At 49.9% G+C, this 26,087-nt stretch overlaps 1 protein-coding gene across 1 annotated transcript in view; it reads right to left on the minus strand.

Annotated features, from left to right (window-relative positions):
- Positions 1–26,087, minus strand: part of LOC140459562 (myoferlin-like) — a 124,347-nt gene that overhangs the window by 59,409 nt on the left and 38,851 nt on the right. The window contains exons 16-28 of the mRNA XM_072553808.1: positions 24,723–24,799; positions 22,215–22,330; positions 20,301–20,414; positions 17,021–17,198; positions 14,850–14,974; positions 13,893–13,993; positions 12,379–12,571; positions 10,234–10,389; positions 8,344–8,475; positions 4,131–4,294; positions 3,570–3,684; positions 1,664–1,766; positions 357–496 (exon numbers count right to left, since the gene is read on the minus strand). Coding sequence (XP_072409909.1) covers positions 357–496; positions 1,664–1,766; positions 3,570–3,684; positions 4,131–4,294; positions 8,344–8,475; positions 10,234–10,389; positions 12,379–12,571; positions 13,893–13,993; positions 14,850–14,974; positions 17,021–17,198; positions 20,301–20,414; positions 22,215–22,330; positions 24,723–24,799 — 1,714 coding nt within the window. The remainder of the gene's footprint in view (positions 1–356; positions 497–1,663; positions 1,767–3,569; positions 3,685–4,130; positions 4,295–8,343; positions 8,476–10,233; positions 10,390–12,378; positions 12,572–13,892; positions 13,994–14,849; positions 14,975–17,020; positions 17,199–20,300; positions 20,415–22,214; positions 22,331–24,722; positions 24,800–26,087) is intronic.

Below are 26,087 nucleotides of genomic sequence, written 5' to 3' on the forward strand. Positions count from 1 at the left end.
AATAGTCAAGAGGGAATGGAGGCAGGGATGAGGGTTTTATTCACAGGTTCGTTGGTGTTATGTGGGAAAGGCAGCAGCTAACGAAAGCACAGCAACCTCCCATCAGCGATGACATGATGACGACAAGGTGAGCTGGTTTATTTGGGGAAAATAACTAGCGACAGGACACCAGGGACAAGTCCCCTGCTCTTTCTGGAAATAAGCCAAGGGTCCCTCAATGACCATCCGAGGTAGGGGGAAATGGTTTAATGTTTCAAACGGCAGATGGGTTCCTCCAATATAATCACTGGAACCCGTTCCCCCCCCCCCCCCCCATCCCCACAAACGTGGCACGCACCGATACTGTGACAGCCCACCTTCATCTGGCGAGAGCGATCAGGCTTCCTCATGCGCTCGCGCTTCCACCGCCGTCGCCGGTTTGTGTGGTAGGCTTTCTCCGTGGGGTTCCAGTGCCTTGGCGTTGTCTCTGGTGGAACAGCCTTTCCGTACTCCCATCCTGCAAAATGGAGCAGAGGGCACGTTGTGGTAACAGCCACCAAATCGCCTTGGCTCCCCGAGGTGAGGAATCAGCAACCGGAGAGGGGCGGTGTCAAAGGGATTCACACCACAGACTTGCTGAGGGCCCCTGGAGTTGTAGACACTGCTGTAGTGTTGGGCACAGACAGCTCCAACAAGCAGCAAGTATACATGACCAGGTAGGCTGCTTCACTGACCAGCATGGTGGGATAAATATTGGCCTCTCTTTGAAATAGTGCAGACACTGCTTTTACACTCACTTCACGGGGTATACTGGCTCTTTATATGAAAACTGACACCCTCAACTGGGCCATCGACTTTCACTGGTGTTTGACAGTGCAAAGCTTCGACAGTGCAGTTGCTCAGGATGCGCTGCACTGCAGCAACACAGACACACAGACAGTGCGGCGCTCCCCCAGTACTGACCCTCCGACAGTGCGGCGCTCCCCCAGTACTGACCCTCCGACAGTGCGGCGCTCCCCCAGTACTGACCCTCCGACAGTGCGGCGCTCCCCCAGTACTGACCCTCCGACAGTGCGGCACTCCCGCAGCACTGACCCTGTGACAGTGCAGCACTGACCCTGTGACAGTGCAGCACTGACCCTGTGACAGTGCAGCACTGACCCTGTGACAGTGCAGCACTGACCCTGTGACAGTGCAGCACTGACCCTGTGACAGTGCAGCACTGACCCTGTGACAGTGCAGCACTGACCCTGTGACAGTGCAGCACTGACCCTGTGACAGTGCAGCACTCCTTTAGTCCTGACTCTCCGACAGTGTACTGTTGCCTCAGTGTTGAAATGGAATGCCTTCCTGGACCCTGTGTTCATTTACCTGAGTTAGAACATACACATGCAATGTTCTAAATCAGAGCTGAAGTCTCATGCACAGAACACAGATGACAACTGCCATGCAGTAATGAGGAAGAGCATATGGGATGGGGTTCTTGAAGCCTTGAAGGACTGAGAGAGAAGGGCAGTTGAGCACTCAGTTTCCTGACCTTGATAAATAACACTGAAAACTGGGTTGAGGTAACAGGAGCCAGATTCATCGATAATCCAGCTAAGGTCAACTTTAACAAAAGAAAGTAGTTACAGTTCAACAGTGCCAAGTCTTTGGCCTGTCCCACTGGCACATGCCTACTTACCAAGTTCATCCACTGCCCGATAAAGATCTGGCATCCAGTCCTCCTTCCATTCCCACCCAACAGGGCATTCAATCTCTTCCATTGGCAAGTGTCTAAACCCTTTCTGAAATCCAAAAGAAAAACCGTTGGGTTGACAGAAAAGCATTTGCCAGGAGAAAGTGAGGACTGCAGATGCTGGAGATCAGAGTTGAGAGTACGGTGCTGGAAAAGCACAGCAGGTCAGGCAGCATCTGAGGAGCAGGAGAATCGACGTTTCAGTCATAAGCCTCATTCTGAAACGTCGATTCTCCTGCTCCTCGGATGCTGCCTGACCTGCTGTGCTTTTCCAGCACCACACTCTGGACACAAGAGCATTTGCATCGAACTCTTCTCAAGCAACTGTGAACAAAACCGAACGGTGGCACAGTGGCTAACACTGCTGCCTCACAGCGCCAGAGACCCGGGTTCAATTCCCACCTCGGGTGACTGTCTGTGTGGAGTTTGTACATTTGTCTGCGTGGGTTTCCTCTGGGTGCTCCGGTTTCCTCCCACAGTCCAAAAGTATGCAGGTTAGGGTGAATTGGCCATGTTAAGTTGCCCGTAGTGTTAGATGAAGGGGTAAATGTAGGGGAATGGGTCTGGGTGGGTTGCACTTTGGCGGGTCGGTGTGGACTTGTTGGGCTGAAGGGCCTGTTTCCACACTGTTGGGAATCGAATCGAAAAAAAAAACTGTGTTCCCCATCTTGTACGTATCAACAGTAAAGCTCTGATAAGGCCACAAGTGGAGCACAATGCCCAATTCTGATCTCTGCACTTCAGGAAGGACGCGAGAGTCCTCAACATGGTGCAGACGGAGGTGGACCAGAATGGTTCTGGGGCGAATGATTTTTACCACAGGCTTCCGTTGGAGAAGCCTGGGGTGTTGTCCTTGAAGTGAAGGCAATTGGGGGTGGGGGGGGGCTTATCCAAATATCTTTTAAACGTTGTAAGTGTACCTGCATCCACCACTTCCTCTGGAAGTGCATTCCACACACAAATTACTCAGTGTGTAAAAAAGGTTGCCCCTCGTGTCCTTTTATAAATCTTTCACCTTTCACCTCAAAAATATGCCGCCGCGTCTTGAAATCCCTCACCAAAGGGACCACCCACCAAAACCTCTCGAAGGTGACGCCTCAACCTCCTGCACTCCAGTGAAAAAGTCCCAGTGTCTCCAGCCTCTCCTCATCACTCAAACCCTCATTCCTGGCAACATCCTGGTCAATCTTTTCTGCACCCACTCCAGCTTAGTAACCGCCTTCCTTGAGCAGGTGGGAGGCGGAGAAGTATTGATCCCATCACGTGATGGTGCAAAGCTTATTTGGGAGACACAGATTTCATATTTTGGGCAAGAGATAGAAGGGGAGGATGAACGAGTGTTTTTTCCACAGTGAGTGGTAATGAGCTGGAACTCACAGCCCATGAGCGAGGAGGAAGCAGAGATCATGAATGACTCCAACATAAAATCAGACTGAAAAATCACACAACACCAGGTTATAGTCCAATGGGTTTAACTGGAAGCACTAGCTTTCAGAGCGCTTCCAATGAAACCCGTTGGACTATAACTTGGTGTTGTGTGATTTTTAACTTTGTACACCCCAGTCCAACACCGGCATCTCCAAATCATAAAATCAGACAGGTGCTTGAGGGAAATAAACTGCAGGGAGGAGGAGGGCAATGGGACTGACTGGATTTCTGTTCCGGACTGACAATATGACCCTCTGCCCTTTTTTAGCTCCAGGATCTGGACTGAAGTCCAGCCCAATTATAGGAACTATGAGTCTTTTCTTTCTCGCAATCATCAAGAGTCCACCACAAGGTGCTTGCCTGTGCCATGTTTAACTCCTGCGTACATTTCGGTCAGATTTCTCAGAAGGAGTGAAACACCTACTTTGTCTGTCCATTGTTCCAAGGCTGGGCTCCATTCCCCTCCAGCCAAATGGGTTTCATTCTCGTAAACTTCGTCAGTGAATTCATTGTGGCCTGCATCAGCATCAAACAACAAACTGTAAAAGAGAGGGAGAAACAGAATTGGACAAAAATGTCCATGAAAATGCAGAGACAGTGACCCATCCTCAACTCGACCCTATCCGAATTCCTTTGTAACTCCTCCTCCGTCCTCAGCCTCAAATGCATGCAACGCACTCCCCATCCCTCCCTCAATCATTCCTTATTACTCTGTCTGGTCGACCGTGCGTCTGAGTCAGAAAGGTCATGGGTTCACATCCCATTCCAGGATGTGAGGGTGTGCTTCAGACTGACGCCCCACTGCGGCATCGAGGGAGCACTGCTGTGTGGGAGACGCCGTCTTTTGGGGTGAGGTGCCCACTGAACGGCGCAAACAAACCCTTGTCCCGTGAACACAAGTGAAAAAGGTGTGCATGATGATCCATCGCAATGCTTTGGAAGACCCCCTCCCCCCCAACTGCAAGAAGGCAGGAAGCAAACTCACCACCGCTCAGGGTCGATGGTCCATTTTCCGTCCCACTGCCAGCCCCGGAGAGGGTAGAAGTCCTTTCTCGACAGCCTTATTTTACCCGACGCATCGGAGAACGCCGGATGCTGCAGCAACCCACTGGTGCCCCAGTGGCCCATGACCCGCGCCTGGTTTTCATACTGCAAACAGAACCACAAGAAGGCGTTTGGTATGCTTTCCTTTATCGGTCAGAGTATTGAGTACAGGAGTTGGGAGGTCATGTCGCGGCTGGACACGACATGGGTTAGGCCACTGTTGGAATATTGCGTGCAATTCTGGTGTCCTTCCTATCGGAAAGATGTTGTGAAACTTGAAAGGGTTCAGAAAAAATTTACAAGGATGTTGTCAGAGTTGGAGGGTTTGAGTTGTAGGGAGAGGTTGAATTAGCTGGGGTCTGTTTTCCCTGGAGCATCGGAGGCTGAGGGGTGACCTGAAAGAGGTTTACATAATTATGGGGGGCATGGATAGGATAAATAGGCAAAGTCTTTTCCCCTGGGGTGGGGGAGTCCAGAACTAGAGGGGCATAGGTTTAGGGGGAGAGGGGAAAGATATAAAAGAGACCTAAGGGGCAACTTTTTCACACAGAGGGTGGTACGTGTATGGAATGAGCTGCTAGAGGAAGTGGTGGAGGCTGGTACAATTGCAACATTTCAGAGGCATTTGGATGGGTATATGAATAGGAAGGGTTTGGAGGGATATGGGCCGGGTGCTGGCAGGTGGGACTAGATTGGGTTGGGATATCTGGGTCAGCATGGACGGCTTGGACCGAAGGGTCTGTTTCCGTGCTGTATATCTCCATGACTCTATGACCTCCTTTAGCAGTGTAATGCAGGGACTTACCACCCTCTGTTAAAAACAAAACCTGCCTCTCCCATCTCCTTTAAACTTACTCCCATTTACTTTAAACTTGTATTCCCTCGTTACTGACATTTCTGCCCAGGAAAAACACTCCAACCAATCATTCTATCTACGCCGCTCATAATTTTGTAAACCTCAACCACAATTGAGTGAAAACAGACCAGGTTTATCCAATCTCACCTCATACCTAATAACCTCCAGATCGGGCAACACCTTGGTGAAATTTCTGTACCATCTCCAAAGCCTCCATATCTAACTGGCCGTGTGGTTACCAGAACTGTCCACAATAGTCCAGGTGCCACTTTCAGGGAGCTGTGCATCTGTACACCTCGATCCCTCTGTATTTTAATGCTTCTAAGGGTTCTGCCATTTACAATTTGCTTCTCTCCTGCACAAGACCTTCCAAAATACATCACCTCGCATTTGTTCGGATTAAAGTCTGCCTTCCAAATCCTCTGCCCAAGTCTCCAGCCTATCGATATCCTGCTATAACCACAACCCCACCACCCTGTGGCCGACCACTTCAACTCCCCTCCTCCCACTCTGCCAAGGGCATGCAAGTCGTGGGCCCCTCAATCGCCAAATCCTAGCCACCCGACGCCAGGAGGAAGGACGTCTCGCCTTCCGCGCTGGGACCCTCCAATCACATGGTATCAACATCGACTTCACTAGTTTCCTCATCTCCCCTCCCCCCCCCCCCGACTTCATTCCAGATCCAACCCTCCAACTCGGTACTGCCCTCTTGAAGTGCCCCACCTGTCCATCTTCCTTCCTACCTATCCATTCCACCCTCCCCTCTGACCTAACACCATTACCCCCACCTGCATCCACCTAACGCCTTCCCAGTTACCTTCGCCACAAAGCCCCACCTCCCCCAATTTATCTCTCAGCCCCTTTCCCCCACCTCCATATTCCTGATAAAGGGCTTATGCCCGAATCATCAATTCTCCTGTTCCTTCGATACTGCCTGACCTGCTGTACTTTTCCAGTGCCACACCTTTCGACTCTGATCGCCACCATCTGCATTCCTCACTTTCTCCCATGTCCTGCTACACCCTCACTATCCGCAGCTCCCTCATCTGCAAACCTACTGATCAGACCACCTGCATTCTCACAGAATCACACAGCAAGGAGACAGACCCTTCGGCCCAACCAGTCCGTGCTGACCATAATCCCGAACTAAACTAGTCCCACCTGCCTGCTCCTGGCCCATAATCCTGCAAACCTTGCCTGTTCATGGACTGATCCAAATGTCTTTTAAACATTGTACATGTGCCCACGTCCACCACTTCATCAGGAAGTTCATTCCCACACATGAACCACCCTCTGTGCCAAATATTTGCCCCACTGACTTTTTAAAATCTGTCTCCTCTCACCTTACAAATGTGACCCTTTGTCTTGAAATCCCCCATTCTCAGGAAAAGACAACAACAATGAACTCTATCTATCTTTCATTTGATAAACTTCCATAAAGTTGCCCCTCAACCTTCTATACTCTAATGAAAAATGTCCCAGCCTATCCAGCCTCTTTTCAGAACTCAAAGCTTCCATACCTGGCAACGTCCTGGTAAATCTCTTCTGAACCCTCTTCAGCTTCATAATATCCTTCCTATAACTGGGCGACTAGAACTGGATACAGTGCTCCAGAAGAGGCCTCACCAATGTCCTGTACAACCTCAACATGACGTCCCAACTGCTGTACTCAAAGGACTGAGCAATGGAACACCACTGCTCACAGATATCCAGTCAGAAAAACACACTTGAACTGCTACTCTCTGTCTTCTATGTATGCCGGCTGTGTATCCATCTCACCGGCTCACTGCAGATCTCATATGACTTCACTTTTTGTGGGTCAGCCTGCCATAATGGACCCTGTCGAAGGCCTTGTTAATATCCAGACAGACAATACCCACTGCCCTGCCCTCATCAATCATCTTTGTCACTTCCTCAAAAACTTCAATCAAGTTTGTGAGACATGACCTCCCCTGCATGAAGCCATGCTTCCGATCATTAGTAATTCCATATTTTTCCAAATGTCAGTCAATCCTGTCCCTAAAAATCTTCTCCAATAATTTCCCTACCATCGGCCTGTAACTTCCCGGATTATCACGATTGCCACACTGAAACAAAACAGCAACGTTGGCTGTTGTCCAATCCTCTGGGACCTCTCCTGTAACAAAAGCAGATACAAACCTTTCAGACAATGCCCCCAGCCATTTCTTCCTTCATCTCCCTCAGTATTCTGAGACAGATCCACTCGAGTCCTGGGGATACGTTTGCCTTATTGCTTTTCACAACTCCCAACACCTCTTCCTTTTCTATATCAACATGTCCGAGAATATCAACATATATCTCTTGAGACTCATCATCTGGAATACTGCTGCAAAGTATTCGTTAAGGACCTCACCGATGCCCTCCTACTCTACACACAGGACCTACCCTTTCCCGAGCTACTCTCTTGCTTCTTAGATACATATAAACTGCCTTTGGATTTTTGTTAATCCTGCTTGCCAAGAACATTTCATGGTCCCTTTTAGCCTCCCTAACTCCTCGTTTAAGTTCTTTGCTGGGTTTTTAAAAATATTCTTCAAGGGCTCTGTCCATCTTCAGTTTCCTAAACCTTACGTAACCCTCCTTTTCCTTTTTTGGACTAAGTTCAAAATTTCTCATCATCCAAGGTTCCCAAATCTTGCCATCCTTACTCTTCATTTTCACAGGAATAGGCTCATCCTGAACTTCATTCTATTGACATGGGTTTCCTCCGGGTGCTCTGGTTTCCTCCCACAATCCAAAGATGTACAGGTTACGTGGATTGGTCATGTTCAATTAGATTAGATGATTAGATTCCCTACAGTGTGGAAAGAGGCCCTTCAGCCCAACAGTCCGCACCGACCCTCCGAAGAGTAACCCACCTGGAGCCATTCCCAGACTAATGCACCTAACACTATGGGCAATTTCGCACGGCCAATTCACCTGACCTGCACATCTTTGGAGTGTGGGAGGAAACCGGAGCACCCAAGGAGAATGTGCAAACTTCACACAGACAGTCGCCCAAGGCTGGAATCGAACCTGGGTGCAGTGAGACAGCAGTGCTAACCACTGAGCCACCATGCTGTCCAGAGATATGCAGGCTAGGTGGGTTGGCCATGGGAAATACAGGGTTATTGGGTGGGGTGGGGGAGAGTGGATATGAATGGGCTGCTCTTTGGAGGGTCCAACGGGCTGAATGGCCTGTTTCCACACCGTCGGGATTCTATGATTCTATTAAATGCACTGCAAAGATAAATGAATGCAAAATACCAACACAGCAACCCAGGACTGCGAGACTCACTCTTTCTGCAGCGACTAAAATTTTCCCATCGATGTACTTTTCAAACTCCTCTTCGTCAGTAGACAGGCCCATCCAGATCCGCACTCGGAGCTGAGCGACAGTCCTCTGGTTTTGGGACTTGTCCAGTGGTTGCTGTGAACATCGGTGTGAGAAATGACGTTACTCATCATTGGAAAGCATCAGGTGGCCTGACAGGCAACTCAGTGCTTCACATACAAGAACAACCAACCTCACATTCCCTTGCCTCACTGATTTTAACTCCGCTGCATATATTCAAATAACAAAAGAGGAATTTACAAATAGAAAGTGTTTCGAGGGATAAGGGCCGGGTGCTGGCAGGTGGGACCAGATTGGGTTGGGATATCTGGGTTTTTTTAGGTTACAGTGTGGAAACAGGCCCTTCGGCCCAACAAGTCCACACCGACCCTCCGAAGTGCAACCCACCCATACCCCTAACCTAACACTACGGGCAATTTAGCATGGCCAATTCACCTCACCTGCACATCTTTGGACTGTGGGAGGAAACCAGAGCACCCGGAGGAAACCCACGCAGACACGGGGAGAATGTGCAAACTCCGCACAGTCGCCTGAGGCGGGAATTGAACCGCCGTGCCGCCCATGGACGGGTTGGACCGAATGGTGAACATCCCTATGACTCCATAAATTTGAATCATACTCAGAAAATATCCTGTGGATGGTAATCCAACAGTCAAAACATACATGCAACTGCTCCACACATTAAACATTGTCAACCAGAAGGGAGTTTCGAAAGCTTAATGGATTCAAGGACTTCATCTCTCTTATGGGACTTTCCATTGTGATACTTTGAAAGGGAATGAAATATAAAAGTAGGGAAGTCTTGCTCAAACTGTGCAAGGCTCTCATCAGACACCACAGCTGGAAAACTGCAAACAGTCTTGGGGCCATATATCTAAGGGAAGATCTATTACCATTGGAGACAGTCCAGAGAAGGTTCACTTGGCTGATCCCAGATATGGGGGGGACTGTCTCATGAGGTGAGGTTGAGCCTGGACTCATCAGAGCTCAAAAGAACAAGAGGTGACCTTATTAAAGTGGACACGATTCTCAGAGAGCTGGACAGGTTGTTTGCCCTGGTGGGAGAGTCTCAGATCAGAAGGAGATGCACACTGAAGGGAGATAGGAAGGGGAATTCCTTCATTCAAAAGTAAGTAGCTCAGAAGGTCCCTTGACCTGACTGGCTGCTTTCATGTGAGATCATGTTGGCCTTCAGCACATGGCATATGTCAGGGTCACGTACTTCATGTGGCGTGCTTCAAGTCGGGTGGCACGATGGGCTCAGTGGTTAGCATTGTTGCCTCACAATGTCAGGGACCCGAGTTCGATCCCTGCCTCGGGCGACTCTCTGTGTGGAGTTCACACATTCTCCCTGTGTCTGCGTGGGTTTCCTCTGGGTGCTCCAGTTTCCTCCCATAATCCAAAGATGTGCAGATTAGGTGAATTGGCCATTGCTAAATTGAGCACATTAGTCAGGGGTAGGGGAAAGGGTCTGGGTGGGTTACTGTTTGGAGGGTCAGTGTGGACTTGGGCCAAATAGATTGCACACCGTAGGGAATCTCATCTAGGGTCTTCCGTGATCAGTCAGCACTGTTGAGGGTCACCATCAAGAAAAGATTTTTGCATCTACTTTCATCCTTCTCTGATGGACTTAGGATCCGATTACGAATGCATGCACACACATACAGACACACATGCCCTCACACACAGACACACACCGTACAAAGTCATGTGTATGTGCCCACACACCCCAGCACAAGCGTGGACTGGGGAAGTACGTGGACTTTGCAACGCACAACCAAGTCAGGTCCGTCACAGGCACCGACCCCCCACCCGAAGCGAGCTGTGACCCACCTTCATGAACACTGTTTGCAACTTCCCGCAGAATTTGCCACATGATTTCTCACTGTCCCTGGAAAATAGGACCGAGTGCGCTTTAATCCGAGCGTAGGCGACTCGCTTCTCACCAGCCAGCATCCAGAGAATCACGTCGGGCAGGCTGTTCTGAGGCTGGGAGGGGCACACGAGGAGAGTGCATTAGATTCCAGTGGCTCTTGCTGCCAGGATCTACGTAGCCCACCATCCCTGTTCAACCATGCACAAAGTGAAACGGACTGGCCTGCAGTTTAACTGTCAGAACATGTGCTTCCCAATAGAATTCCGTGCATGACTAGGAAACCCTCCCTTTTCCTAAATGTTCCCCTTTCTCTTCAACAATCCTGTGCAAGGCACGATGCTGCACAAAATATTATAGTGAATTTACCAATAGGGGCAAGAACTTGCTTCACAGAGGACAGTCACCACCTTAGAGTAAATCTTGATGACTTACTAAAGCACAGTATAGGGTATGTGCCAGTGTTGAAGAGTCAGTGCTGAGGCAGTGCCACACTGTCAGAGGGTCCGTGTTAAGGGAGTGCTGCACTGTCAGAAGGTCAGTGTTAAGGGAGTACTGCACTGTCAGAGGTTCACTACTGAGGGAGTGCTGCACTGTCAGAGGGTCAGTACTGAGGGAGTGCAGCAGTGTCGGAGGGTCAGTGCTGAGGGAGTACTACACTGTCGGAGGGTCAGTGCTGAGGTGGGGGGGGTGCCGCACTGTCAGAGGGTCAGTGCTGAGGGAGTACTACACTGTCGGAGGGTCAGTGCTGAGGTGGGGGGGGGGGCGCACTGTCAGAGGGTCAGTGCTGAGGGAGTACCACACTGTCCGAGGGTCAGTGATGAGGGAAGGTCGCACTGTCGGAGGGTCAGTACTGAGGGAAGGTCGCACTGTCGGAGGGTCAGTACTGAGGGAAGGTCGCACTGTCGGAGGGTCAGTGCTGAGGGAGTACCACACTGTCCGAGGGTCAGTGATGAGGGAAGGTCGCACTGTCGGAGGGTCAGTACTGAGGGAAGGTCGCACTGTCGGAGGGTCAGTACTGAGGGAAGGTCGCACTGTCGGAGGGTCAGTGCTGAGGGAGTACCACACTGTCCGAGGGTCAGTGATGAGGGAAGGTCGCACTGTCGGAGGGTCAGTACTGAGGGAGGGCCGCACTGTCGGAGGGTCAGTACTGAGGGAAGGTCGCACTGTCGGAGGGTCAGTACTGAGGGAAGGTCGCACTGTCGGAGGGTCAGTACTGAGGGAAGGTCGCACTGTCGGAGGGTCAGTACTGAGGGAAGGTCGCACTGTCCGAGGGTCAGTACTGAGGGAAGGTCGCACTGTCCGAGGGTCAGTACTGAGGGAAGGTCACACTGTCGGAGGGTCAGTACTGAGGGAAGGTCGCACTGTCCGAGGGTCAGTACTGAGGGAAGGTCGCACTGTCGGAGGGTCAGTACTGAGGGAAGGTCGCACTGTCGGAGGGTCAGTGATGAGGGAAGGTCGCACTGTCGGAGGGTCAGTACTGAGGGAGGGCCGCACTGTCGGAGGGTCAGTACTGAGGGAAGGTCGCACTGTCCGAGGGTCAGTACTGAGGGAAGGTCGCACTGTCGGAGGGTCAGTACTGAGGGAAGGTCGCACTGTCGGAGGGTCAGTACTGAGGGAAGGTCGCACTGTCGGAGGGTCAGTACTGAGGGAAGGTCGCACTGTCCGAGGGTCAGTACTGAGGGAAGGTCACACTGTCGGAGGGTCAGTACTGAGGGAAGGTCGCACTGTCGGAGGGTCAGTACTGAGGGAAGGTCGCACTGTCAGAGGGTCAGTACTGAGGGAAGGTCGCACTGTCGGAGGGTCAGTACTGAGGGAAGGTCGCACTGTCGGAGGGTCAGTACTGAGGGAAGGTCGCACTGTCGGAGGGTCAGTACTGAGGGAAGGTCGCACTGTCAGAGGGTCAGTACTGAGGGAAGGTCGCACTGTCGGAGGGTCAGTACTGAGAGAAGGTCGCACTGTCAGAGGGTCAGTACCATGTTTCCTAAACTACAACACAAAACAATGAAGTGGTTATAATTGTGTTTTGGGACATGTCCCCCTTTCAACAAGGGACATGGGCAAACCCCACTCTCTTCCACCTGCAGCCAGTATCAAAAGCAAACCTCCTCAGCCAGTACAGACAGCCTCTCGAGCCACTCTTCGACTTCAGGCAGCTTTTCCTTCACATTGATGTTTCTGTCTCTCAGCTTCTCTGCCAACTTCCTGATCTTCTTCAGCAGCAAAACTTGCTGGTCATACAGCTGCTGATCGAGGGCAGTCACTTGAGGAAGCCTTTTCAATGGTGGCAGGGAGCGACTGCAATAAATGGGGCAAGCAAAGAGTACCAATCAGGGTCATTCACCGTTGGGTGACCACCAAGTGATGAAGCGTCAATATCTACAAAGCCAAGTCTGTTCTTGGCCTTTTATCGTGACTTAAAAATATAAAGTAAGTCATCAGAAATCCAGAGAATTGCTACTATTCCACTTGATGTCACAACTGAGAGAATCAGAGCTGAAGAGACCCTTCAGCTAGCTTTTCTGCACTAGTCTTCAAACATCTATCTCTGCTAATCCATCTGGCCCCTCAAGTCTCAATAAGATACAATTAAAAGTCGGGCCTTGAGTAGTGTTGTAGAACAGAGGGACCGAGGCGGGGGGGGGGGTTCAGGTACATAATTCTTTGAAGTTTGTCTCACATATCAACAGGATGGTGAAGAAGGCATTTGGCAGGCTTGCCTTCATTGCTCAGACCCTTGAGTCTAGGAGGTGGGACGTCATGTTGTGGTTGTACAGGACATTGGTGAGGCCTCTTCTGGAGTTCTGTGTCCAATTCTGGTCACCCTCTTCTAGGAAGGATATTATTATGCTGGAGAGGGTTCAGAAGAGATTGACCAGGACGTTGCCAGGTATGGAAGGTTTGAGTTATAAAGAAAGGCTGGATAGGCTGGGATTTTTTCGACTGGACAATAGGAGATTGAGAGGCGACCTGATAGAGGTTCATAAAATAATGAGGGGCACAGATAGGATTAATGGGAGTTGTCCTTCCATCGGCTGAGGGATTTCAAGACAAGGGGGCACTTTGTTAAGGTGAAAGGAGAGAAACTTTAAAAAGACATGAGGGGCAAAGTTTTGACACTGAGGGTAGTTCATGTGTGGAACGAACGTCCTGAGGAAGTGGTGGATGTGGACACAATTACAACATTGAAAAGACATTTGGATAAGTCCATGAACAGGAAAGGTTTGGGGGGGGGGGGGGGGGGGGGGGGGGTGGATGTGGGCCAGGAGTAGGCAGGTGGGACTAGTTTAGTTTGGGATTAGGGTCAGCACGGACTGGTTGGACCGAAGGGTCTGTTTCGGTGACTATAACGTGGGTGACTCTTCTCCCTGAAAACACCCAGCAAGCTACTCAGTTCAAGGGTGACTAGGGGTGGGTGACAAATGCCCACTCCGGAGCGATGATCAAATGAGTAAAGAAAATCAACAGAGAAGTGTTGAGAGGTGCCGTGCACTGCCACGGGGAGAGGGAATGTTTCAATCTAACCAATCAGAGAGGGCCTTCCGTGCCCAATGACCAAGCGTTGAACCAACCGTTGGATTTTTTTTTTTGTGGGCATTTGGTTTCGTCTGGCACCTACTTGCAATCCTTCACGACCCTGTCGAGCATCTTCACCCACATGCCAGTGAGGCGACTTCCTTCAGATGGCAACGTTGTCCTGATCTCCTCCGCGTTGGCTCTCTTAAAAAAATGTGAGAACACCGACAGTGTGGCAAAGACTTGACACCAAAAGCCACCCAATCGACCCAAGTAGGGGCCAGCGGTGCAGAAATTCCTCACAGGTGCTCGCGCTGAGCAGGCACCGTTGAGGTGGCGCTGGTTGAACTCAGGAACTGACACGGTGTTCCAGAGGAACATCGAGCACACGACTTGCTCGTGCCCACTGACAGCCAGTTGAGGAACTTCTGTCCCCACTGATGCACCTCCATACCCACCATGAGCGCCCACATTTCTCGGGCAATGTTGACCCTTAGCAGCCGTGTGCTGGCTTTGTTGGAATAAGGAATGACTGAGAGAGGCCCCATCAGATGGGCAAACCCTCCTCTACCACCTCCGCTGGGAGCGGGTAAGTAGCCACCGTCACGCGGCGTGGACTAGCTAGTTGGCTAGCCGGTTCCAATTCGGGGATGCCTTTGGGATCTCACTGGCACCAGACTGGCCAAGCAGCCTCCTCCTGTCCTGACGGTATTCACATGGGGGGGAAATGGATGGCGTGGAACTGGTTTGAACACTGAAGACAACAAATGAAGGAACGAGATCCCCCCCCCATGCAGTCCACACCTCCCAATACTCTCTGCTGCAGTTTCCCTCCAGCTGCACAGTGAAGTGAGTCTGGTCAAACGACTCAGAGGGAGGCTCGAACAGGACGGGGGGGAAGCAGTGAGAAGAGCCCTTAGGAATCGGAAAAGGGGGAGCAGCTGGAAATATCTGGCGGGGAAGAGAGAGAGAGACAAACTGAGTGAAGCTCCTTGCTGGTGACGTCAGAAGTGTTCTGAAAGAGCCCCACTCTGCTTCGCCCTGCACAGTGGGCACTCACCAGCTTGTCAATGATTTTGAGGAGGATGTTCAACCTGTCCAGCCTGTGCTCGATGTTCTCCCAGTGTGATGTCAGGGCGGCCACTGGCTTTGTGTCGCACCAGGGCAGGTAGTAATAATAGTTGCCTGCAACGACACAGAGACCGGGAGAGATTAGTGCCCCCCCTGCCCCCAGTGACTGCCCGCAAGCATCATGTGCAGTTGGATCCTTTGGCCGTGCTTTGCAAGTACCGGGAGGAAGCAAGAAATGAAGGTGAGCCAGATTCCGCTGACACTTTTTGTTGCCCTCAGGTGAACGTAGGCGTTTTCAGCGACCTGTGGGGCAGGCACAGTGGTTCAGTGTCTCACAGCGGCAGGGACCCAGGTTCGATTCCACCCTCGGGGGGGGGGCGACTGTCTGCGCGGAGTTTGCACATTGTCCCCCTGTGTCTGCGTGGGTTTCCCTCAGGTGTTTCCTCCCACAGTCCAAGGATGTGCAGGTTAGGGTGGATTGGCCGTGCTGAATTACCCATAGTGCTCAGGGATGTGCAGGTTAGGGTGGATTGGCCACGCTAAATAGCCCTGTAGTGCTCAGAGATGTGGTTAGCAATGGGAAATGCAGGATTACAGGGACAGGGTTGGGGGGAGGTTGGGTCTGGGTGAGATGGTCTTCAGATGGTCAGCGTGGACTCGATAGTCCAAACAGCACGCCTCCATACTGTAGGGATTCTATGATTCTCATCAGGGAACATTACACTGTATTTAAAGCACAGAAATGGCCTTTGGGCCCATCAAGTCGATGCCAGTGCTGCTGTTCCATGGAAATCTCTTCCCACCCTTCCTCATCTCATTTTATGACCAAAGGTTTGCATTCCAGTCTCCTTCGTGCTTTTACATCTGTTTCCTTTACATACATTGAGGCGGGACAGTGGCTCAGTAGTTAGCGCTGCTGCCTCACAGCACCAGGGTCCCAGGTTCAATTCCAGCCTTGGGCGACTGTCTGTGTGGAGTTTGCCCATTCTCCCCGTGTCTGCATGGGTTCCCTCCGGGTGCTCCGGTTTCCTCCCACAGTCCAAAGATGTGCAGGTCAGGGTGAATTGGCCGGGCTAAATTGCCCATTAGTCAGAGGGAAATGGGTCTGGGTGGGTTACTCTTCGGAGGGTCGGTGTGGACTGGTTGGGCCGAAGGGCCTGTTTCCACACTGTAGGGAATCTAATCTACTGATGTCATCTCCTTCACCGCCAACCTGGGAAGATTGCATGAGGACACAAAGGATTTCCTTGGCAAAGCAAAACGTGGCTTTTTTTGCGATTTATCGGAGTAAATTTTAAGATTTCTGACTCGCAGCTCCAATTATTTGATGGAAATACGCAGCAGGTGCCACATTCCCTCCCTTGTCTGGACTGAAAGTGTTCTCCTGCCTTCCCTGTTGGACACATTATTTGGTACCACATACTTGGGAGGCCTTGTCGAGCAATGGTAGCGTCCTGGCCTCTGGGCCGGGAGCTCCAGATTGGAGCTTAACTTGAAGCGGTGTTCATGACAGGTAGACAAACAGGAGGCTGGAAGAACACAGCAAGTCAGGCAGCATCAGGTGGTGGAGAAGTCAACGAGGGTTATACCCAAAGAAAGGTTGACTTCTCCACCTCCTGATGCTGCTTGGCTTGCTGCGTTCTTCCAGCCTCCTGCCTATCTCGCTTAGATTCCAGAATCTGCAGTTTTTTTTGTCTCAAACTGTGTTCATGGCGGGGCCAAACATGTCAAACATCGACTCGGAAATCCTTCCAACATCTGTCAACGGCTGGCAGTACAACAGTGGGAGGCAACTGAGGGAAATAAACATCCAAAGCTGCAGGCATGTAACACTGAGTGTCGCTGCTGAAACACACTGACTCCTTCAGCGAGGTGTAACACACCACTGCCTGTACCCTCTGTGCTAGCGTCGCTGGGAGTGAGTGTCAGGTTGGAATGGGGCATTGGGAGACGTGAAGGCGGTGAAGATGAAAAAGTTGGGTTGGATGGAATAGGGATCAAAGGAAGAACTTTGCCCATTGGAGATCCGAATTTCACCACACATGCTTTGTTGGATGCAGAGAGTTCGGCACGGTGAATGTAAATCTGCCAGGCACCTATTTTAAGCCTTTATCATTCTGTTATCACATGGCCCTGCGTGTTCCCGAGGCAACCACTTACCATCAAACATGACCTGGCTGTACTGTGTTGTGGAGGCGTGCAGCTTGCACGACTTGTCAAACTTGTTGCCGTAATTGCCCACGCTGACCTCGAACTGGACGGGCTCCTTCACCTCCTGCATTTGCGTAGCTGAGTAGAACACGACGCAGAGACTGTACCGCCGCCTGTGCAAGTATCTCTGAAAGGGGCAAATCAAAGAGATCCTTCACTTTGTCGGAGGGACAGACAACCAAGACAGCTTTCTTTGTAATGCAGTAGTACAGCTCCTTTCACATACCATGGAACCCTTTCTGCGTGCAAGCAGGCCATTCGGCCAGTCGAGTCCAGACCAACTCTCCAAACAGCATCCCACTCCCTACCTATCCCTGCATTTCTTACGGCTAATCCACCCTAACCTGCAAATCCCTGGACACCACGGGTAATGTCGCACGGCCAATCCACCCTAAGCTGCACATCCCTGGACATTGTGGGTAATGCAGCACGGCCAATCCACCCCAACCTGCACATCCCTGGACACCATAGGTAATGTAGCATGGCCAATCCACCCTAACCTGCACATCCCTGGACACCATAGGTAATGTAGCATGGCCAATCCACCCCAACCTGCACATCCCTGGACACCATAGGTAATGTAGCATGGCCAATCCACCCTAACCTGCACATCCCTGGACACCATAGGTAATGTAGCATGGCCAATCCACCCTAACCTGCACATCCCTGGACACCATAGGTAATGTAGCATGGCCAATCCACCCTAACCTGCACATCCCTGGACACCATAGGTAATGTAGCATGGCCAATCCACCCTAACCTGCACATCCCTGGACACCATAGGTAATGTAGCATGGCCAATCCACCCTAACCTGCACATCCCTGGACACCATGGGTAATTTAGCATGGCCAATCCACCCTAACCTGCACATCCCTGGACACCATGGGTAATTTAGCATGGCCAATCCACCCCAACCTGCACATCCCTGGACACCATAGGTAATGTAGCATGGCCAATCCACCCTAACCTGCACATCCCTGGACACCATAGGTAATGTAGCATGGCCAATCCACCCTAAGCTGCACATCCCTGGGCATTGTGGGTAATGTAGCATGGCCAATCCACCCTAACCTGCACATCCCTGGACACCATAGGTAATGTAGCATGGCCAATCCACCCTAACCTGCACATCCCTGGACACCATAGGTAATGTAGCATGGCCAATCCACCCTAAGCTGCACATCCCTGGACACCATAGGTAATGTAGCATGGCCAATCCACCCTAAGCTGCACATCCCTGGGCATTGTGGGTAATGCAGCACGGCCAATCCACCCCAACCTGCACATCTTTGGACCAGTCCCATCTGTTTCTCCCTTTGTGCATTACAAGATCAACTAGTCACAGCCTGAGGTGATACCTGAACCCAGGACCTTCAGGCCCAGAGAGAGGGTTACTGCAGCTGTGCCAAAACACCCTCGGATTCTCCCCAATTACATTTTTAATCAACATGTCCAGAAATGTTGTTACACACGTCTGGAGCAGGTGGGACTTCAGCCTGGGTCTCCTGACCCAGAAACAGGGAGACTATGTATGCTGAGCCCTAATCTCCCATTGCATCTACCCCGTCAATCAATAACCTGACACCCATTTGCATGCGAGGTAAGTAAGAATTACAACAGCTTGCAGTTAAAAAGCAATATTAACATGAGGAAAGCATAATCAGATAGAACAGAGCCACCTCAGGAAACTGGACGATAACACAGTGGTGGGTTTTAGATAAGGGATTAAGGGAGGGGGAATTCCAGAGGGGCCCAGGTAGGAGGAAGACTTGGTTTCAAATTAATTCATGGAACACTGGTGTCATTTCTGTTGCCCAGCTCTAAGCTACTGAGAAGCTTCTTGAACCGCTGCAGACTGTGTGCCTTAAAGTTCATGCACAGTGCATCACCCTGTCATGGTTTGATAAAAGTGAGTGCCTTGGTCAGCTTGTTCACATCGCTGTGTAGGCCAGACCGGGTAAGGATTGCAGATTTCCTTCCCTTAAGGACATCCGTGAACTCCAGTTGCCATAGCGGAAGTGAGAACCCATGTGTCATTAGTCCAGGATTGCTATTCCAGTAACATGGCCACTATCTTACCAACAATGACAAAGGAGTCAACAGAGACAGAGAGGGCGCAACATCATGAGGTATTTGAAAATGAGAGTTTCAAGGTCGTGCCAGACCAGGAGCCAATGTCGGTCAATGAGAACCTGGCTTACAGGCTTGGTCTGATTAAAAATACAAAGGTACTGGTTCGGACAAATTAGTGTCCGTGAAGATGGGAGGTCAATCAGTGAAGTGTCGAAATAGTCACGTCCTGAGGTGACTAAGGCCTGAGAAAGGGTTTCAGCAGCTTGGTGACTTGAGGGGTAGCTGGGTTGTGCAAAACCATGACCGAGAGCAGATTTCCTTAAACAGTTCAGCGCAACGAAGACCTTCAATTATGTGGAGAAGCAGAGCAGGGGGGTTGTTCACCTTACAGCAGAGATGGTGAAAGGAAAATGTGATCGATGATCAGTAACACCTACGTTTTTGTAGCTAGGTACCTTCATACCTAAGATGGCGACCCTTTACACTTTCACTATACTCCTGTACTTGAGTACGCGTAACAATAAAGCTAAAATCTTAATAACTTTCAAAAGGGAGCCTAACAACTGATTGTGGTGGAAGGCAGCTGCAGGACCCGGTGATGCAGGGGTAGGGGGCAGGGGGAAGAGCAGTGGGTATAACTAGATCGCTCCAACACAGGTTAGATGGGCCAAATTACTTCCCTTGTGTTGCCTCATCAGGATTCCTTTATTCAACACTGGAGCCTGAACAAAAAGGTAGGCAGATTGGCGGACTGCAGACATTCTTTCTCTCTCTGTCTCTATTGATGTGGGAAGAAGGAGCATCGCCAATTGCAAATGACAGAGGCAAGGAGAGAGCCTTGAACGCTTGTGAAAAGACGTGGAAACTTCCATCCAACCAATTGGAGACACAGAACTCCTCACCTTCCACTTCTCATGACCAAACAAAATGAACCTTGACTTCGAGTAGACTGAAGGAACACAATGTTGTTCAAACCAAATGCCGCCATTGGTAAATTAACAGCAGCAGCATTTAATCCTTCTGCTTGCAGCAACAGGAGCACTCAAACAAACACTCACTCTTCCACACAAGAAATCCTCAACTCCCCATGCTGGGAATCAAACCAAGGACCGATTCTGGTCTGCGTGGAAAAGGACAGGTTTACGGCACGAGTACCTGTACAATCGAGAAATCTTCGAGCAGCAGGTCATCAATGGTTTTCCCCACAGTCTCGTCCATCCTTGTGACCAACTCTATCAAAATCCTCCCTCGATAGGCGACTCCTTCACTCTGTGAGCGAGAGCGTGAGGAGAAAAGTCAGAATGTTACACGAAGACGATGTGCCAGATCTCATCTCAACACTTCACTGTGCAATTTGTTCAACCAAGCACGCCCATCGAAGCCCTGTTGTGTTGAAAATTAAATGCATACTTAAGCAGGATAACCACTGAACCATCATTCATTCCAGCTATTCCTTGCCATTACTAGACTCAGTCCCCTCTGTACTCAAGTGAATCTTTTTCCACATCTCCGCCCTTGAACACACTGTACCGCCTCTTGTTTCCTTAATAGCTTTGACCATCATCTGAATATTCTGTTGCTCCCATTGGAACAGACAGAAATGAGCTCTTCTGTTACGGAGACCCCACTTTCCCTGATAAACACATCCCTCTTGGCCTCGCCCAATGAAGTTAAATACTTTGTACTCTTCACTCTCAAACATCCTGAGGGTAAAACTTTCTTCTCCCTGTACTGACTCACCCTGTTGAAGTGAAGGCCCACCTCTTGTATGAGTCTACCTTGAATTTCTGCAGTGTCCACCCATTCTCTGACAAGCCTACAAACTATAAAAACACAACATTTTTATCAGAATCCACTTAATTGTAGATGTGGATGTCACTGGCGGGAGCAGCATTTAATGCCCTGTTCCCCCAATTACCACCTTAACAAGGTGGTTGGGGGGGGGGGGGGGGCTGAGCCATCTTCTACCACTGCAGCCCATGTCGTGCAGGGACAGTGCCCTGAGGGAGGGAGTCCCAGGATTCTGACCCAGCGACACGGAAGGAACGGCCGATATATTTCGAAGTCGGGACGGTGAGGGGCTCAGAGGGGGAACTTGCAGAGAGAGTGGGGTTCCCAAGTGTCTGCTGCCCTTGTCCTTGTAAATAGAAGAGGCCGTGGGTCTGGGGTGTGTGCTGAAGGATGAGTTGCAGCAATGCATCTTGTAGATGGCAGACATTGAGGCAACTGTGCGGTGCCATACAAGTTGGCTGCTTTGTCCCGGATGGTGTCGAACTTCTCGAGTGTTGCTGGAGCTACACTCATCCAGGGCAAGTGGGGAGTATTCTCTCACACACTCCTGACTTGTGCCTTGGGAATTATGGACAGGCTTTGGGGAGTTAGAAGGAGAGTTATTCCCAGCCTCTGACTTGCTCTTGCAGCCACTGTACTTATATGGCTAGTCCAGTTGAGTTTCAGATTAACAGTAATCCCCAGGAAGTTACAGCGGCCGGTGGCAGTGGGGGGCGAATTTTATGATGGTGATGCTGTTGAACGTCAAGAGCAGGTTGTTAGAGGATAGGGGCGTCATTGCCTGGAACTTGTGAGTTGCAAATTTTACTTGCCACTTATCAGTCCAAGACACAACATTGCCTAGGCCTTGTGGCATACTGTCTGACAAAAGAAGTTGAGAGATAATGACCCAAAAATATTTTGCAGGAAACCGTTCCCACGAACAAGGGGCTTAGCAGTGAGGGAACAGGTCCAAAACGTTGGAGGTCAAGATGAGAAGTTTTTTTAAAACACCAAAGTATGATCCGAGATGCACCACTTGATGAGGAAGTGGATATATATTCGGAACTTACAATCAAACCTTGCACTTACAGGGGACAGGATCAGGAGGAAAGGAAGTGAGCTCTTTGAAAAAGCCAGCATAGGAATAATGGGCCAAATGGACACTTCCTGTCCCATGACAGACACTGCCCTTAATGTGAATTGGCCTTTTTTTTTCCCCTCTTTGAAACTGCCGAAGCCAAGGACAGGTGAAACCTTGCCCCACATCATTGAAGGAAGAGAAACAAAGCCAGTCACCTTTCCGAGGTTCAGCTCATCGTATTTGTCTGAACTGTCCAATCCTTCCCGGGGGCTCCCGTACAGGTTCAGGAAGCACGGCCCGAACGTTGGCAGGAACCCGGGCGTCTCGTCGTCTGCTCGGTTAGAAAACAATGTGCGTTATTACCGACTCGGAAAGCAAGGCTCCAACGCAGCAGCCACGGGCAGCAGGACGTGCAAGGAGGTGTAGACCGAAGCAGGGTGTCAGGGTCCTTCATAAACGATGGTCATTAATAAGCCCAGCAGCGAAGTCAGGAGTAACCTATGATCAGTCTGTGGAACCCACCGAAACACCGTGAATAACTTCGACAGGGAAAATAGATGAGTGCAAGAGGCAGAAAGGAATAGAAGGGTATGCTGACGGAGTGGGATGAAGCAGCAGAGAGGAGGGTTCATAAATACTGGCACAAATCAGAAGGGCCGAATGGTCTGTTTCTGTCCCGTGTACTGATTCATCAGTCTGTCATGAAGTCTGCTAATATTATTCTGCTGTCTCGTTTAGAGTGGTGCTGGAAACGCACAGCAGGTCAGACAGCACCCGAGAAGCAGGAAAATCGACGTTTCGGGCAAAAGCCCTTCATCAGGAATAGAGCTGACGATTACTGGTGGGGGGGATACGACAGAGGAAAGTGGAGTTGCAGCCATTATCAAATTAGCCATGATAGCGGTGTATGTCAAAGGAAGCTCAATGGGCTGAATGATCTATTCTTAGTCCTAATTTTAACATACAATGGAAAGTATAAGGTAATTGAGAATGCACTGTCTCATTGAATCAAGATTGACATTGCAGCCGTGTCAGTTTGGACAATAAATCCAATTAAAAGGCCCAATTTCACCGTGTCATTACAGAAGGAGACATCACGATTGCATCAACATTTTCAGAAAGCCAATTTATCATTTGATGTTTCAGAAAGGGTCGAACTATTTACAAAGATGTTGCCTGGATTGGAGCATATTTGCTACGAGGAGAAGTTAGACAAACTTGGATTGCTATCGCGAGAGCGTTGGAGGCTGAGGGGGTGACCTCAGAGAAGTATGTGAGATAATGAGAGGCACGGATTGGATGGATATCTAACGTCAAACACTGGGCACATCAGGTGAGAGTGTACATTGTGCCCCTACACACTCTCAAGCAACATCCCTTCCCTGCCATTCTCTCCACCCCCATCATGACTCCCAAGAAAGGGTTCAGAAAATATTTACCAGCACGTTGCCAGGACCAGAGGGTCGGAGTTATAAGGAGAGGCCAGATAGGCTGGAATTTTTCTCACTGGATCACAGGAGGTTGAGGGGTGACCTTACAGGAGGGTATAAGATCGTTAGCGGTATAGGTAAGGTGAATGGCAGGTGTCCTTTCGCTGAGGGTGGGTAAGGTCACAACTGGGGCATATTTTTAAGGTGAGAGGGAAAAGATTTAAAAGGGACCTGAGGGGCAACGTTTTCACACAGAGGGTGGTTCATATGTGGAACAAACTACCAAAGGAAGTGGTAGGTGCAGGTACAGTTACAACATTTAAAAGATACTTGGACAGATAAATTAATAGGTAAAGTTTCGAGGGATATGGTCAAACAGGGACAAGTGGCTGTAGCTTAGTTTGGGAGACTTAGTCAGCATGGACCACATAGACCTCAGGGTCTGTTTCCATGCTGTATGACTCTATGACTCTTTGAATGACGTAACCAAGGATCGATGCACAGTTCTTCACTAAACTGTTGGGCATCACAAGTGAGATCCTGAATGTAAGATCGAGGTCAGAACGGCCACAGATGTGGAGACAAGGGTATTGTGGTTACCTTCGATCGATCGGGATCTCAGTTCAATCAAATGGCCATCTGTGTTCTGCTCTGATCCTGAAGACAGGGCATCAAAATCCAGACGGGCACTCCCACCTTCAGTACTGTCAGAGTGCTGGACTGTCTGAGATGCTGCCTTTCCCATCTGCCCCCTCTGGGGGACGTACAAGATCCCAAGAGTCCTCTCCAGGAGTGCTCAGGAGTCGTCCCCAGCAGTACTGGCTAACATTCACTTCCTTACTAACACTTCAAACCAGATAAGCTGGTCAATGATCTGCCGGCTGAGGGAGTTGGATGTGTGCACGAATTGGCCACACTGCTCTCCTGGCAGTTACTGCTTGTTGACAAGTACTCCCTTCTCCGCCTGGGGACATCCTGGGGATAAGAAAGGTGCCAAAGAAAGCAAAGCATTCTCGAGTGTCATGCCATGCTGCTGCTCTCACAGACTGACTTGGCACAATCTCACAAAGTCGACAGGTGTTTTCCAGCACCATGCTCTTCGACTCTGACCTCCAGCACCTGCAGCCCTCACTTTCCCCTCACAATCTCACAAAGAGCTCGTCATCAGAACCAAGCCGGTGTGGAGAGTCCAGGGACATTTTCGGGGGGAAAAATATAGAAGCCAAGGTCACAACTGACCTGAAAAGTGAAGCTGTCGCAGGAAGCTCCTGGTGAACCTGTAACATTCCTTACCTTCTGACCCTGTCATCGAGATCTTTGAGATGCTCAGGTGCGTTGTTCCTAAGGGGTGGCTTTTCACAGCACTCTTCCTGAAAGTAGTGACCAGAAAACATCTTAGTGACCTGGGAACAGGTCCGGGAATGGGGCACGGTTTCTGTCAAACTAGACGTTTTAGCATTTTAAAACACCAAGTACACTCTGACATGTCCCACAACCATGACAATCGCCATGAACTTTCATGGAGTATTTACAAACTGTGTTTGATAATTTTCCGAGTGTGTGTCATATTGCCTCAACAGACAGAAGGGAGATCGAGGGGGCTGTGGCGAGTGCTGCCGAGATTAACACAGGTAACTGTTGTAACCTGTCCAGCATTTAAAGAAAGTTTGTGACCCACTCCCCAGCAGTCTAAGTAATAGAATCATAATCTGTTACAGGAGGAGGCTACTTAATCCTCACATCTGTACTGACTTCCAAAAGAGCTGTCCAGCTAGTTCCATATACCAGTTCAATCTCAGTAGCTCTCCAAATGCATTCTGTTCAAATATACATCCAGCTCTCTTTTGGAACCTCCTACAGAATCCACCTGCACCACTCTCCCAGGTAGCTCAGTCCAAATCCCAACAACTCTCTGAGTCAATAGGTCTTTCCTCATCTCACTCCTTGCTGACAATCTTGAAACTGTGACCCACTTGTTACGGACATAAACAGAATAACCTTCTTAACCCTGTCAAAGCTGTTCATAATTTTGAACACCTCAATAAGGTCCCCTCTTAATCTTCTCTGCTCCAAGGGGAAAGGACCAAGCTCTCTAATCTTTCCGTGGATCTAAAAATTCCTCATTATTGATATCATTCTCGTAAATCTCCTTTGCACTCTCTCCAGGACTTTAACATCCTTCCTCAATAAGTTGCCCACAACAGTCCGAATAGAGTCTGACCAACGATGTGTATTTTTAGCTAACCCACCACGTAGCACCATATCAAATGCTTTCTGAGCCCCAAAAATACAACATCGACAGCCCTACCTGTGTCACCTCTTCAAAGAACTTTATCAATTTGTCAGACGTGGCCTGCCCTTGATAAAGCCATGTTGACTATCTAATATTAACAACTTATTTTCCTTCAGGTGGATATTTACCTTATTCCATATTATGGCCTCCATATCCCCACTACTGATATCATTTTGACAGGTCTGTAGTTTCCCGAGTTATCCTTTGCCCCTTTTCTTAAACAGCAGCGTCACATTTGCAATCCTCCACTCCCTCCTGTGTTCAGAGAGGCCTGGAAAAATTCTATCAATGATTCCACAACTAGCTCCCTCACCTCTCTTGGCCATCTGGGATGCATCCCATCCAGGCCTGGAAACTTCTCTACT

This window comes from Chiloscyllium punctatum, chromosome 35 (genome assembly GCF_047496795.1).
Source record: "Chiloscyllium punctatum isolate Juve2018m chromosome 35, sChiPun1.3, whole genome shotgun sequence".
NCBI lineage: Eukaryota > Metazoa > Chordata > Chondrichthyes > Orectolobiformes > Hemiscylliidae > Chiloscyllium > Chiloscyllium punctatum.